This window comes from Astatotilapia calliptera, chromosome 22 (genome assembly GCF_900246225.1).
Source record: "Astatotilapia calliptera chromosome 22, fAstCal1.2, whole genome shotgun sequence".
In the NCBI taxonomy this organism is placed as follows: Eukaryota; Metazoa; Chordata; class Actinopteri; order Cichliformes; family Cichlidae; genus Astatotilapia; species Astatotilapia calliptera.
In genome coordinates, this window is record NC_039322.1 from 5,230,449 (window position 1) to 5,246,383 (window position 15,935).

Genomic DNA, 15,935 nt, shown 5'->3' on the forward strand with positions numbered 1-15,935 from the left:
CATACTACTCATATGAAACTCACAAATCTAAATGCCTAATCCTCTGCAGAGATCTACGACGATCCGTTACTGTATAGTTTCTAAAATATGCATTGGCAGTTATGAAACAAAGAACCTTCTCACAAATTGAGCATTGTGTTTTCAATTGTTTTGCTGTAGTGTGTAATGCTGTGTATAGTGTTTATAGTTTTGACAGCTTCGAGCTGCTCTCTTGGTGTAGGAGTTTGAGTTTTGCAGTGGGAAGGTGTGGTTGTGTTTATGTAGCTTTAGAGAAGGGTGTTGTGTTTGGACATTGGGGGACCTGGTGGTAACGTTTGTGAAATGTGTTTTAGCATTTGAGAAAAACTGTAGTCATATGTTTCCTGAGGCCTTCCCACTCAGATCAATTAAAGCTCGTCACATTGCTAATTGTCTTCTGCAGCTTTTCTCTAGGGTAGGCATACCAAGAGAAATTCTGACGGATTGTGGAACGAACTTTCTATCCAAGTTGTTGCAGCAGGTTTATAAGTTGTTAGGGATAAAGGGACTTAAGACCACCCCTTATCACCCCCAAACGGACGGGCTAGTGGAGAGATACAACCAGACTCTCAAAAGTATGCTGCGCAAGTTTGTCTCTGACACAGGTGCTGACTGGGATCGATGGCTGCCCTACCTTCTGTTCGCCTACCGGGAGGTCCCGCAGGTTTCCACTGGCTTCTCGCCTTTTGAACTTTTATACGGTCGCCAAGTGAGAGGCCCCCTGGATCTGCTTAAGGACTGCTGGGAGGAATCCAAAGCAGAGGGCGAAAACATCGCAGCCTACGTCATCACCATGAGAGAGAGGTTGGAGAAAATGACATCACTGATGCAAGACAACATGAAAGCTGCACAAAAACATCAAAAGACTTGGTATGATCAGAAGGCCAGGGATAGGGTCTTCCTTCCAGGTCAGAAAGTACTGTTATTGCTTCCCACCAGCGATAACAAGTTGCTGACAAAATGGCATGGACCATACGAGATCGTCAGACAAGTGAGTAAAGTCACTTATGAGCTGAATATGCCAGAAAGAGTTAAAAAAATATCAGACATTTCACATGAACTTGTTGAAGGAATTCCACAGCCGACAAGAGCCGGTCTATCAGTTACTGGTGCGTTCAGTTAAGGATGAGGAGGTGACTGAGAAGTTCTTTCCAACTAACACTAACATTCAAGTTTGTGCTTCAGTTGACCTTTCTCATTTGTCTCCTACTGAGCAGGCTGATATAAAACCACTCGTGGACCCACAGCTCTTTCGAGAAACACCAGGCTTCACATCACTGGTTCAGCACAAGATACGGGTGAAGGAGGATGCACCCGTTCGACAAAAGAGTTACAGAATTCCTGAACGGTTGGTGCCAGTGCTACAGAAAGAAATAAAACTGATGTTGGACCTGGGAATCATTGAGGTGTCAAGCAGTGAGTGGTGCAGCCCGATTGTTTTGGTACCAAAGAAAGATGACACCCTGAGATTCTGTATTGATTTCAGATATTTGAATGCAGTATCCAAGTTTGATCCCTACCCAATGCCCAGGGTGGATGACCTGCTGGAGAGAGTTGGATCAGCAAGGTACATTACAACACTTGATCTGTGTAAAGGATACTGGCAAGTGGCTTTGGCGCCAGAAGCGAGAGAGCTGACAGCCTTCAAAACTCCTTTTGGTATGTACCAATTTAAAGTCATGCCATTTGGGCTTCAAGGTGCACCAGCGACATTCCAACGATTAATGGACCATGTACTGAGAGATGTGTCAGCATTCTCTGCAGCATATCTGGATGACGTGGTGGTGTACAGCCAGTCCTGGGAAGAGCATGTCATTCACCTACAGAAGGTGCTACACTCCATCAGAATGGCTGGACTGACTATCAATCCCAAGAAGTGCTCCATAGCCAAGAGAGAAGTGGAGTACTTGGGCTTTGTAGTTGGCTCTGGGAAGATAAAGCCGCAGGTTGGAAAGATTGAAGCAATTCAGTCCTTCCCAGTTCCGACAACAAAAAGGAAGGTGAGAGGTTTTCTGGGTCTAGTAGGCTGGTACCGGAAATTCATACCTTCTTTTGCAGAGCGATCCACTGTACTTAAAAACCTCACAAAAGGCTCAGCCCCTAACAAAGTGCGTTGGACGGAAGACTGTGAAGGAAGCAGTTTGCACACATCCAGTTCTACACAGTCCAGACTTCAACAAGCCATTCATCTTGCAAACTGATGCTTCGGGAGTTGGCCTTGGTGCTGTCCTTCAGCAAGAGGTGGATGGTGAAAGAAGGCCTGTGGTGTTTCTGAGTCGGAAACTACTCGACAGGGAGACGAGGTATTCGATGGTAGAGAAAGAGTGCTTGGCCATGAAATGGGCTATTGAGGCCTTGAGGTATTATCTTCTGGGACGTCACTTCACTCTGGAGACTGATCATCGTGCCCTCCAGTGGTTGAACCGCATGAGGGATGCGAATGCCCGCATTGCAGGATGGTACCTGTCTCTGCAGCCTTATGACTTTACGGTCCAGTATAGGCCGGGGAAGTCAAATGTGGTTGCTGATTGTTTATCTAGGATGACAGAGGAGTGAAGCACTTCGTGCTTAAGAGAGGGAGGAGGAAATGTAAGGAAGAGGACTCCCTTACTGCATTTATTTATATTGTATTGTCTGTATAGCACTTTAGAGCACACCTTTCACTTTATTAAAAGCACCTTATCAAGCACTTTATGTAGCATTGCACTTTAAGCATGGATTTGCACACAAGAAGTTTAAATATTTATTGACTATTTATTGGGAATTTTAAAATCAGTTGGTGGCCTTGTTTCAGATCCTGCACAGCTGCTCCTCATCAAGGAATGTGGTGGTTGTCTGTCAGGAGAGAAGAATGGTGATTGAGATTGTGATTAAGGTTTACCAATAAGGAAAACTAATGCAAGTGTGTGTGTGAAATCTAGGGATAAAAGTGGTGCAAATAAGTGCTTGTAAGTTAATGATTACTCACCTTTCTTGCCTGTGTCCTCTTCAAGGTGTTTGGGCAAATGTTTCCCCGGGGGTCCAGACACCATTTAAAGGTTCCGGGAGAGACCATTGGTAAAGAGAGTGTGGTGAATCTTTTTGTGCTTGGGTTTCTGGGTTTTTATAATATTGGGTTTGGTGTAACAATAAAGTGTGAAATATTTATTAATATGTAAATGTGAAAATGTATTTATTTATTTATTCTTATTGATATATTGTATACTGTGGTGGAAGGTTGGGATTTAAGAATTTACCTGAGAGTGGAATAATGGTTAAGTTTGTGACCGCTGAACATATTTAAGGCTGCCAGTTGTCATTAGAGGGATATTTTTTGTGCTGTGAAGAAGCTCGACAAGTTAATTGTTGTAAGGAGAGCCATAGAGCAAATAAATACTTTGTTCCACTACACTTGCCTTGGTCTGTCTCACTGTGTTTCCAGCCGCTAAGGGCTGCCCTGTTACAGCCACGATGATCCATTTGGCAAAGTAAATCCATTGGGTATCCTTGTTGGTCTTCAGACAACAATTCTGACGGCTAAAGAACCAAATGGGACAGGCAAAAAAAAAAAAAGCATGTTTGCATCCCAGAAAACTCGACAATGCAATCCCCCCCCCCCCTTTTAAAATAGGTAACATGCTTCTTTTGCCTGTTATTCTTCTTTAAAGATCAATATTGTTTGATGTGGATGTCAGCTCCTTTTATGTTTGAGTCAGTATGTTGTAAAATAGTTGTGATATTGCAACTGTAGTCTATTGGCAGATTTTACAGTTGGAACACATTTTTAAGTACATTCCTGGCTGCATCAACAGAACCTGAATAGATTTCTGGCATTCTGATCATTCAGCCATCATTCCACTATTCTTGTATATTTTGTTTTTGTAAAAACAAAAAATGCATGTGCTAATGTGGACAGAAACAACTAGTCAAAAGGTGCGTGAGAGTGTGTGTGACTGGCATTCTGGGTATTCCTCTATATAAGTTTTTTAGTGTTCCTATGAGAAGGTGGTATTAAGAATGTGATGCTGCTGCTACTAGTGTGAACTATATAATGCATTTGTTAGCCCACTCACTACTAGCACAGCATAGAAGAACCACCTCAACGGGACAAGACTCAGCAGTCCATCTGCATCTAAAAGTCAAAGGTCACTCTTTCCAGGACACCAATGTTCACATTTTGGACAGAGGGGACAGATGGTTTGAAAGAGGAGTGTCCACTGTGAACGACCATCTTTGAACAGAGGCGGTGGCTTACGACACCAACTCTCTGCCATCTGTAATCCAATTTTGAGATCCTTTCCCAGATGCCTTAATGCCCACTCACATCCTGGGCCTTTTGACCTCAGGAAATCACATGATGGGGTGGGACTCCACACCAATTGCTCTTAGAACTGAACACTTCTCGGATGAGAGGTGAAATGTCTTCAAGGAAACTTAAAGAAGTCCGGACTCTTCTCTTTTCAAGTTCCTTAGACAAGAATAAACAGCTTCCCTGTCATCAACTGTCAGTCAGATTTCAGTGCAAAAGTTGTTTTTTCGGGTGGGGTGGGGATTGCACTGAGACTGGATTCATCCAGTGTGAAGTCGTGGGTAGAAGCAGAACGCAACTGTGGTTTTGAATATTGTTTGAATTTTTAATATTCTACTTCAAGCATACATTAAAAGAAGCCAAAGGTAAACAAACTAAGTAATAATGGTATAAAAGGATCTATACCCTTTGTCACGGTCTGGGGACCCTGGGCTCGAACTGACGATCCTTGCAGGTTATCCGTCTCCCTGCCTATGTTTATGTTCAATCCTGGATGTTCTGGGTTGTTGAAGGGAACGCGACCCTGGAAGTATTCTCACACTAGAGGCTCCCACACCTGCTGCTCGTCAGCCATCACTAGTTGCAGCTGATGGCCTTGTTAGGAGCGCCCTACTTAAGAGTGCGGCTGTGCCCCAGTTGGTGCAGGATTATACAAGGATTTGTGTTATCAATAGCTATGTGTGAAAGAAAACTAGGAAGTTTACTTACTCAAGGCTACTTGAGCTGGGAGTGGAGTCACGGTGTGGAAGAGGAGTTTGGAGTTGCTTTTGTCCCATTTTGGACATTCTGCACCGTGTGGGGAGGAATCGCCACGGGGACCACAGTGTCTGGGAATGTACATAGTAGTCGTTTCACTGTTCACTATAAATAAGACTCGTTGTTCATCTGCATTAGAGTCCTGCGTTTGAGTCCAACTTTCCAACAACTCCACAGTCTGCCATCGCAGTCTGTGACACCTTTTGACTAAATAATCCATCATGTTATAAACAGCTGGAAATCAGAAATGAAAAAATGCTATTTTTTTCACTAAAAAGCATATCGAAGAAAATTTTTATTATTTTCCTGAAAAAAAAGCCTGTAGTTATGAAATCACCACAAGCACAAGTTCTTGACATTTACCGTAGGCTCTTCAACTTACAATATAAAGTTCTTTGAGGCAACTGTTGTTGTGATTTGAAGAATAGAATAAAACTTTATTAATCCCTTGGGAAGGTCCCCTCAGGGAATACAAATAAGAACAAATACCAAAAGCGTACAAAAAATTAGGAAACAAAATATCAGCAGCAATAAGAATTTAAGAGGTAATAATTGTCCATGAATAAAAGTGTAAACAATGGCAAAGTATCAGTTTGTTTAGTTTAGCTTATTGCACTTGGTCAACATTATCCACTCCTCCCCTGCTCCTGCTGCTCCTCCCCGTCTCCACATGTTGGTTCTACTCCTGGGGAAGAGCAGCTTGTCTGTGCGTTGATGACAGTGTGTACAGGGTGGCTGACATCATCCATGATGCAGTTTGTTCAGACTTTTTCTCGGCCACTGTCGCCAGATTCAAGCTTCATGTCAACCACAGAGCCAGCCAACCTGATAAGCTTCTCCAGCCTGGAGAAGTCCTCTTTGGATGTAGCATTTGTAGTATTGTTCTGTTTAATGGTTGACACATCCTAAAATATATCATTATATCACCAGACTCTAACAGAATATATTTATGTAAATCTCTCTCTTAATGTATATCTACATTTGTGTTATCAATATCTATGTGTGAAAGAAAACCCAACACCATAAACTAAGTATAGTGGATCTATTTAAGTGGAACACAAAACCTTTAATTGAATTAAGACTGCTGTGATGCCTTCATTATTAAATATTTTTTAAACTCTGCTCTGCTTCTCCTCTGTTGGGCGTCCTTGTTAGATTTACACCTTATATTAATTACAACTGGAAACTAAATGAAATAATTAAATGTCACTATTATGTTAGATTTGTTGAGCAGACTTATTTCCCGTCAATTTCAATCAATAAGCATCTACAACTAGATTCTCAACACTTCATCTTATGCTTTGAATGATGACCAATGAGGTCACAGTTTATGGGGGCAAATGAGCTGACACTGCTCCTTGTTTCAGTGCAAAATTTGTCCATAAATCTAAAAAGACAAAAATAAAATATATTAACATTCCTAGTTTGATCAAGCAATTACCTCTTGTGTTTTTGAAGCACAAAAAAATAATAAAATAGCAAATGTAGTAAAAACTCACTGTGTTCAGGGTTGTTTGTCACTTAGGCTTTAGGAATCATGTTCTCTAGAAAGTCAAAATTTGCTGTAGAAAGTCAAGTCAGACACACATTGTTAGTCCACATCCTGCTCTGATCTGAAATTTTCTCAAGAATTAACCTTGAAAAAGTTATTTAACATAAAATACAGAAAATGTTTTATTCTGCACAGGGCATAAGCGATCAGAGAAAACAAAATAGAAAGAAGTTTTACTTACGAGATGGGGGACGTTTTTCTGAATTACAAAGAAAAATTATTTCAGTTGCATTTATCAAATGTTATACCTCATATCTTTTCTCTCAACCAATTGCATGACAATGCTCACATTGTCACACAGCTCCTATTCTTATGGAACTGTGACTCTGGGCCTTGTGGAGCTTATTCTGTTTTGGATAAACCATCGAGTAAAAAAGATTTCTGTTTTTGTCTCTTACCTGTTCTCTTTTTGTAGTCAATAAAACCAATTACAGCAATCACTGCGAGAACAAGCATTGCAACGATGATCGGGATGATCATGGCGAGTGAATTTCCTGTAGATGACACAACAACAAATGAATCATAACCTGAACAAATGAAACATGTTAAAAGAGACAAACATCAGTTTGCTAATCAGATAATACAAAAAAAAAAGATGCTCACAAATTTAAATAAACTGAAAAGACAGAAAATTGGGCAATAATTTAAATCAGAGCACCCAAAACTTTAAATGGTAATGTTTATTAAGAAATTAACAAATCAGTATCAGTATGAAAATCTTCATAATCATGTATACAACTTACAATTTTCATCAAACTCAAATAAAAGCACATGAACCACATGATTTTTACACTAAACTACGTGCATGTTTCCTACCTTCACTTTTACCCTTGTTGGTTTTGATCACTGCTTTGTCCAGTTTAGTGATGACGTTCTCGTTCCCACCAGAGAGCTGAAACACACAGTCGTACCTCTGCCAGTCTTCAGGTCTGACTGATGAAAAATCCAGATCAACACTCATCTGAAAGTTCCCATCATTGTTGGTGAGAATCTCTCCTTTCCTCACACCCTCATGAAGCTCCTCTCCATCTTTCTTCCAGAACATCTCAGCTCTGTTAGGATAGAAACCTGTAGCGTGGCAGGTGACCGGAGAAGAGGGAGTCTTCTGGAGGAGAGACACTGAGGGAAGAACTGAGGAGAGAAGAGAAAGATAGATGCTATATTACTATTTAGTGCATACTAATTTAATTCCTGTGTGATTTTATGTAAATTTAATGCCTTAGTTAGCCTTTAAATAAGCTTATTAGCCTTATATTATTTAATGATAAAGAAACGGAGGTTGGGAGAGACTGGTTATGGGGTGCTCCGGTGGTAGAGCAGGTCACTTACTGATCGGAAGGTTGGTTAGTTCGATTCCTGGCTTCCCCTAGTTTGCATGCCAAATATCTTTGGGCAAGATACTAACCCCAAATTGCACTATGATGCATCAATCGGAGTATGAATGTGTGTGAATGTTAGCTAAAAAAAGCACTTAGACAAATGTGCTTGTGTGAATGGGTGAATGCACAAGTTGCTCAGAAGAGTAGAAAAGCGCTATATAAGAACCAGTCCATTTAACATTTACCAAAGGTCAGAGTGTAGGTGGTGGATAAATTGGGGCAAAAGGAAAATATGATTAAAAACAATTGTAATTAATTTATTTAATAATTAACAGGAGTGACAGAGAAATCAGAAGAAAAGTAGAAGGGGGTAAATGTCAATGTGTGAGTGGAAAGTAGAGAAAGAGCAAATTTAACTCAACTGACGCACAGTGATGTTTTTTTGGAGGAGGGGGGGGGGGGTTGTAATGCTTTTATGTGATGTTTTAATGGTCAGAAATAGGAACATATGAAGATTGTTCTGGCCACAAAACAGCATATTTATTTTTTATTTAAGTATTTATTGTCACTGTCAGAGAACAATGAAATTGCGTTTGGGGCTTCCGTACAACCCGTAAAAAAAAGCATGTGATATGATTTCACCTGTTTTCATCAGAGAGCTCCTCCCATAGTGCACAAACTTCTTCAGCCACTCAGGACAAATCTGGGTGAAGTAATTCTTTTCCTGCGCAGTCAAGGCCCTGTCATTCTCCCACTTGTGTTTGGTGATGACAGCCTGAGGTGTTGGAGCGATCCACGTCCCTGTTTCCAGGTCACGTGCTACAAAGTCTTCTCCATCATAGCCAAACTGATCATAAGCTTGAACTTTTCCAGTTTCATCATCCCACTCACAGCCATACATTCTCTGAAAAATGTGAACACCTGACAGAAAACAAAACAAAACTTTGCATTAAACCCAGGAACATTAGCAGCACACAGCATTAAGAATCGACAACATCTTTACAACAAAACACTGATCCACGGTTATTTATTAACAGAGGATATTAACATCTGTTGTTTTTGGCTCAACATTCTTGCTTTTATAACATCACTGCCATCAGAAACGCCTCGGTGCATCATCACAGGTGTTTTCTTTATGTGAACATGTAGCGTATGAGTCCACAGCCCCAGATGTGATCATGTTGTTATCTCTGTACTGTGGATGATTTTGGAGAGAAACTGGAGTATTTTTTATTTAGTTTGTCTTGTTTATTTTGTACGAGGGAAAGTTGATTAAAGTTGTTTTTACCTGCAGGAGGATTTGGTTGCTGTGAGTTTTGTGGGTTAAATTGAGGAAATGTGTTGACTTAAAGAGGATATGAAACAGAACATTTTAGCAGCTTTTACCCCAAATTAAGATAATTGTGATTTATTCTGAGAAAAATGTTGATTAAAAGTGATTCTTGTTTATAGCATTTTTCGGGCTCTGTGCCATGTGGTCGTCAACATCACTCATTACGTCACCAGGTTGGCTGGTTGGATAGCGCTCCCAGGAGTGCGGTACTAGTGGTGAGCTTATCACCACTTAAAGTCCTCATTTATAAAGAGCTCCTCAATCCCAGCATCACGGCCAACAGCTGTATTCTCTTGTTTAGTTTCCTTGTTTTCCATCAAGTTGTTGCTTCTGTCTCTAGTTAGCTGATATAAAATGATCCAGCCCTGCTCACAGCAACCAGCCAACCAGCAGTGACGTCACTGTGTACTCAGACAAGATGGCACTGCACGCGCTCTAAAAACTTTATTTTTTTAAATCCAGTTTTAGACGGTTTTAAACCTGTGACAGTTTTTTAAAAGTAGGCGTCCATGTTGCGCTCTGCTCTGAGTTAGGATTTTACACATGCTGTGACCTTTGACCTTTATTACACATGTAAAGAAACAGGATTAAAAGTTAGCAGAACTGTTACGGCCCTAGCTGGGCCTCCTGATACTGCCCTTGTGTGGGTGTGGTGTTTTTCTCCGCCTCCTCCTCTTTTGCTCCACCCCTCTGTCTCTCTCTTGCTCTTCTCTCTCCCCAGGACACAGCTGCTTCTGATTAGCCTCGTTTGCCACCTGGGCCCAGTCAGCTATCACCTCTCTGAGGTCATATAAGCTGGGGATGAGCTGTGAACAGTGTGGGGTGTTCTCTGGTGTCTCTGCGTTGTGTGTGGTTAGCCTGCTCAAAGTGTGGAGTTGTGGAAACAGCATAGCTGCTTTGCGTGAGTGGTGTGGGCTTGTGGGCCCTGAGAGTGTCTCCCCGTGGTGGGGAGTAGGGTAGGAAGTGTGGGAAGTGCCTCCTTTTTTATTGTGTTTGTTTGGTAGTCCTCCTGCCTTTCGTGGCTGCGAGCGTTTTCTTTGTTTCTTTGGCGTTATTGGTAAGACGGCGTTGCCGGCCCTTTAAGTTAATGTTAACCTGTACCATTTTGTAATAAAGTTTTATTGATGCAGAACAACTCTGTTTGTTTTCCTTTTTTCATTCTGATTCTGGACTCATTTGTTACTGGTCCCCTCTCTCACATGCCTAGACCCCTTCGGGGGGAACGTAACAAGAACTATGAAGAAGTGACACATGTTTAATCAGCCAATCAGCTGAACATCTCCAGGTGAAAGAGCACCAAGTCCCAACATTTACCTGGTGCTCTTTCACCTGGAGATGTTCAGCTGATTGGCTGTCAGGTCAGCAGTGATTGGCTCTCACTGAGACGCTGGCTGATGTGTATTTTACTTCATGCTGGAAATGAAAAATAAACTCAGACCTCAACGTCTCCATCGTCCGGCTGAGTGCTCGGACCTGCTACCTGCTGCTGTGAAGGAGCTGCTAATGAAGATTACACACTTATGCCGTAAGGTAAGCACCCCCTGTGTGTCCGTCCATGTAACTACATCTTATAATAGATGAATGAGGGCGATCACAAAGAGACAACATGAATTTTATGAGACAATTTTTTTTTTTAAATCAGTGTTTAGGGTTATTATTGGTTTCTAACAGTCCTAAAAATACCAGATGTGAAGTTAATACCGTTTAGAAAATTTGAGACATTTTAAGGCTTGAATTTCCTTGATTATAATTTCAGGTTTTTTAAAGACCTGCAGGATGTTTGTTAAAGTTAAATTTGTCTGTTAATAAAAACTTAAAGAAATGTGGAACCCAAAAAACATTCAACATGCAATGAAACTCAGGTTTCTTTCATTTAAAAATGAGACAAAAATCTGTATGAAATCCAAAGAAATATGAATTTCCTGTCAGATCTCAGCTTGTGTTTCCTTCTGTTGGTCTTTGTGCTTCTTACCATAACTGTTTTATAGTTATTAGTCATTAGATACTTTCATATTTATTTAATTTGCTGAATTTCAGCATTGGACTGAAACAATAATTCAGGCCATGAATTAGCTTTGGACCACCTTTGGTGTTTTTCAGCACTGTGACCAGGTCAGATTTTTCTTCTAAAAATGTTAAAACATTCACATTAATAATATTATTGGATGTGCAGCACAGAGATCTGTGAGCGCTGCTGATGCTGTGATGAGAGCAGACAGTCTGCAGGTGAGGACGACACGAGAAATGCCTCCGTGCATCATCACAGGGTATTTTCTCTGAGTGAACATGTGAACATGTGGAGTTACGTGCCATCTAGGCCCAAATGCGACCACTTTTCCAGCCTGTCTAGTTAACAACTTTTGGAAGGGAGTGGCAGGTGACCCCTCCCTGGGGCCAGCTCCCCCGCTGACCCCAGTAGGCACTCCCATACTCCGCGACCCGCCAGGGAAAGGGGGGCCCAGGCCCATCCAGACTGGGGCCCAGCGCAGCAGCGCCCCCCGGCCCCACAGAGCCCGGGACAGTCCACCCAACCCCACCATCCACTCGTCTTCCAGACTACATGAGATAATAGACGCCCAGGCTGAGATCTTCCTCCACCTCTCCTGTATCTCCCCCTCCTGCAGAGAGTTCCTGAGGGGAGGAAAGCTCCTGCAAGGTGTGACAATCTCCCCCACCGGTTGAAGAGCCCCACGGGCGACTCGACACACCGCAGATTAATAAATCAGGACGCATGAATGCCTCTGAAAATCCTGCCAGAACCCCTCCTTATAGGTGGCAGCAAAGTGAATGTGGGATGCATTTATATGGTCTGCGCTCCTTCTTTTACTGGAGTTTAGATTAAGTGGTGGAGAAAACCACTGGGAGGCCCTGCATGAGTCAACAAAACGCTCACAGCTGTTACTGAGCACCGGAAAACTCAAGATCAGTGACCAACCAAGAAAAGCGTTTTTTTCTGCCGCTTGTAAACGTTGCCTAGATGCTTGAAGTATGAAGCGGTGTTTTAGGACCAAAAAAAGCCCCCCCCCCCCCCCCCCCCCCCCCCAAAAAAAACTTTTTTTTTCGCCACTCATTCTGGTAGAGGTGATTTTATGGCGTCCTGATTTAAAAACACCATCTTAAATAATCAACTTTCAGCCAGTTTATGGGAAATGTAAGACATTTTAACACTTAATTTCCTTTATTATATTTTCAGGCTGTTGTCTATTAGTAAAAAAACATCTGAACAAAAAATATTCAACATAAATTGAAATTCAGATTTACTGTCATTTTAAAAATAAGACAAAAATCAGTGTGAAATACAGAAAAATGTGATTTTCCTGTTAGACCTCAGCTTGCATTGTCTGTCTGTTTGTGTTTCTTATTTTTGGTCTACCTACTTCTGACCAAACTGTTGTGCTATTCGACTCAAAGTTAAATATTTATTTATTTTCCACAGAGTAGCTTTGAGTTTGTCACTGATTTATTTATGGAACCTCTCTGCTAATGAAAGATAATCCTGAAAACATTTCCTCATCAAAACAGGCTGTAATTTAGTTAAATTCTATTAGCTATTAATGAGAATGTTTGCGGGTTTACAAAATTATCTGAGAAAACAGTGAATTTTGTCTTAATAACTTAAATACTTCCAGTTCTTCAGCCATATTAAAGTGTTAGTAGTGTTACTGTCACATGAATGTTCATTAAGATGATTCATAAAGAGGCCTTGGACAGTGAGCGGCTCACTGAGCTGTCTCTACTTTCACCCTGATGCAAATTCAACCCTCCTTTGTATTAAATAAAACATCAACATGTGTTTAATGGAATCTGGAAAATATTATCTGAAGCAAATGTTATCAAAACTGTGACGTCCCAGCACATTTAACATCTCAGCTGGATGATAGATTATTTCATGATAAATTGCTGTTAATGGTGTCGGACATATTTTCTTGTTCTATAATTTATTACAACATGATTATTTGCGAGGGAACTCTAAACTGAGAGGAGCGACTTCCTGTGAGCTGCAGGAACAGACAAACACACTAAGATGGATCCTGAGCAGCAGACTCAGATCCTGATCCTGGGTTTATCTCTCCATCCTTTGAAACTCTGCTGCCTCTTATCATTCACAAAGTCCTCTAACTGTGAGAAACTACACACCAGACTGTCCTGAGGTTTCCAGGATTGTTTTTATATAAAGTCAAATATTAGTTCACAATAATTCTAAAACAAATACATCTCAGACTGATTAATTTAATCCTGCTGATTTGCTGGAGATTATTTTCAGATTAATCAATTAATTGAGAAATTGTAGCAAAAATCCCCATCAAGGTTTCAGAGACAAAACATCCTAAATATAAACAGAAAACTGCAAACTGCTGGTGACCTTAAAAATCATACTATGCAGTGACAGTTTTTGCAAGCCAGCAGCACAGAGGTAGACAGGAAGAGACTGCAGAAGGTTTACCACTGCCCCCCGCCCTCCTTGTCTGCCCATTGCCTCAGCAGGGCCAGAAACATCTTGAAGGACATTAACCACCCCAGCTACCATCTTTTTAACCTACTGCCCTCTGGCAGGCGCTTCAGATCCATACGGGCCAGAACAAACAGACTCAGGGATGCTTCTTCCCCAAAGCTATCACCATACTCAACTCAAACTTGCACAAAAAGTAATCTGCACTGAAATATCATCAATTCTCTTCCTGTCTGTCTCTGTCTCTGTATATATATATATATATATATTGTATAGTTTTTATAATGTGCTAAATCACATGTGCACTTTTATAGAGCGGTTTCTAATCTCGTTATACTATGAATATTGACAATAAAGGCTTTCAATTTCAGTTCAATTCAATTCAAATATCATGAATTTATTTTTATTATTTGATTATTTTGATCAACTAATCAGTTAACTGACAAATTATATAAGTTCAGACATGATCCTTAAAGCTGTTTGAATTAAATTAAAGCTTTCCAGACTGTTCTACATTCATTATGAATTATTATGTTAATAATTGTAATCTGTAATCTGAACGAAACATTTAATGTGTGCAAACCTGTTTACTACTGAAAACAAATCACACTGAAAACATTAACAGCAAATATCTGTAAAAAATGAAACATGAACAAACCTCCAGTTTGGTTGAAGCGCTGCTTTAAAATCTCAGTGTTGGTTTTGAACCACTGCTGGGTGCCCCTCCTTTTTGCAGTCTCTCTCTCCCAGTACTGCTGATCTGTATTCCTGGCAATCCAGTCCTGTTTGGGAACATCTTTCTCTGTCCTGCTGTCATAATAATCAATCTGAACATCATCAACCATCCCAACAGACACAAACTCTGGGAAGTTTGGGACTTGAGAGGACGCAATGTAGAAATACTTCATAGAGTGGGTCACTGTAAGAAACAGTTAATGTTGTGAGATCTCAGGAACACAGATTTATAAATCGCATATTTTTTAAATAACACAATAAGAAAAACTGCAGCACGTTAAAGACATCCTGTGATAATCCTGCTGTCCGTTCAATAAACACAAAACAGATTTATGAATAGATAGATGTTTATTGTCATTTTTCTGATCATCTTTTCTTCAAAGCTGTAATTTTGTGTTTTGTAACAGATTCTAGTTTGAACCTGATTTTCACAGAAAACTTTAAAATGTTGAAACTGGTGTCTATCTTTCAGTTTGGTTTAATTCAGTTCTCATGATTAATGGTTTGAACTCATTATAACTTTAATTTGACTATATTTTTATTTTATTTTCCATGTTAAAGAAAATATTCATTATTTTTTAATCTGTTTTGCTTTTGTTACCCGCTGCATGAAACGAAAGTCGATTAAGTTCCTTCTTTCTTTCTTCTTAATCAAGCAAAATGACTTGTAAAGTGAGTTGTTCTCTTTTGTATTTCCATTTTTCATATTATAAATTATATGAATTGATTTCATTCTTTTGATGTGACTGTCACGTGTTTTGTTGTTGTTCTTTCAGAATTTCAGTAATGGGTTTTCTAAATATCAATATTGATGCTTGTTCTTTGTTTATATTATTTTTCACTTTGTTGAAGCTTAAAATTGTTACAGAAAGCTTTACTTCCAATATCTTTGATAATATTATCAATAAAACCAAAGCTAATGTTATTGGGGGAATATTATCTTATAAGCATTTTGGATTGCATATTTTATTCTGTAATCAGTTTTGCAGGTGAGTTTTTCAGTTATCAAAAGTCAACAGATTTAATATTTGTGTTAGTGACCAAGCCACATAGTAAGTTTCAAACTCTCCTCATTAGCGCTCCCTGGTGGAGATTGAGTGTCTTTAAATTGCAAACCTTTCTATTTCTCACCTGCAGCTTCTTTTTGATAATTCAGCTGTGATTCCAAGTTTAGCTCTTAATAATAATACATTTTATTTACAGGCGCCTTTAAGACCCTCAAAGTCACCTTACAATAGCAACAATACAATGTAACGAAACATTGCAAAAAAAATTAAACATAAGGTAAATAAGAAAAAAAAAGCATGAAAGTATAAAAGCAAGTATAGAAGCTGGGCAAAGTAAAAATGGACTAAGACGGAATCAGGTGTATGCAATTCTGAATAGATGGGTTTTGAGACGTGATTTAAAAGTAGTGAGAGAGTTTGTGGTCCGGAGATCTGGTGGAAGTGCATCCAAAGTCTCGGGGCAGAACAGCTAAAGGC

At 40.1% G+C, this 15,935-nt stretch overlaps 1 protein-coding gene across 2 annotated transcripts in view; it reads right to left on the bottom strand.

Moving 5' to 3' along the window:
• LOC113015191 (major histocompatibility complex class I-related gene protein-like) overlaps positions 1–15,935 on the bottom strand; it is a 74,417-nt gene that overhangs the window by 55,591 nt on the left and 2,891 nt on the right. Inside the window, exons 2-8 of one of the 2 annotated variants that reach the window (XM_026157139.1) lie at positions 14,375–14,635; positions 8,576–8,854; positions 7,431–7,745; positions 7,013–7,108; positions 6,796–6,813; positions 6,562–6,624; positions 5,473–6,449 (exon numbers count right to left, since the gene is read on the bottom strand). The exons of the other annotated variant lie outside the window; for it this stretch is intronic. Coding sequence (XP_026012924.1) covers positions 6,584–6,624; positions 6,796–6,813; positions 7,013–7,108; positions 7,431–7,745; positions 8,576–8,854; positions 14,375–14,635 — 1,010 coding nt within the window. The 3' untranslated portion in view covers positions 5,473–6,449; positions 6,562–6,583. Of the gene's footprint in view, positions 1–5,472; positions 6,450–6,561; positions 6,625–6,795; positions 6,814–7,012; positions 7,109–7,430; positions 7,746–8,575; positions 8,855–14,374; positions 14,636–15,935 lie in introns of those variants that run through there. 2 annotated transcript variants of the gene reach the window in all.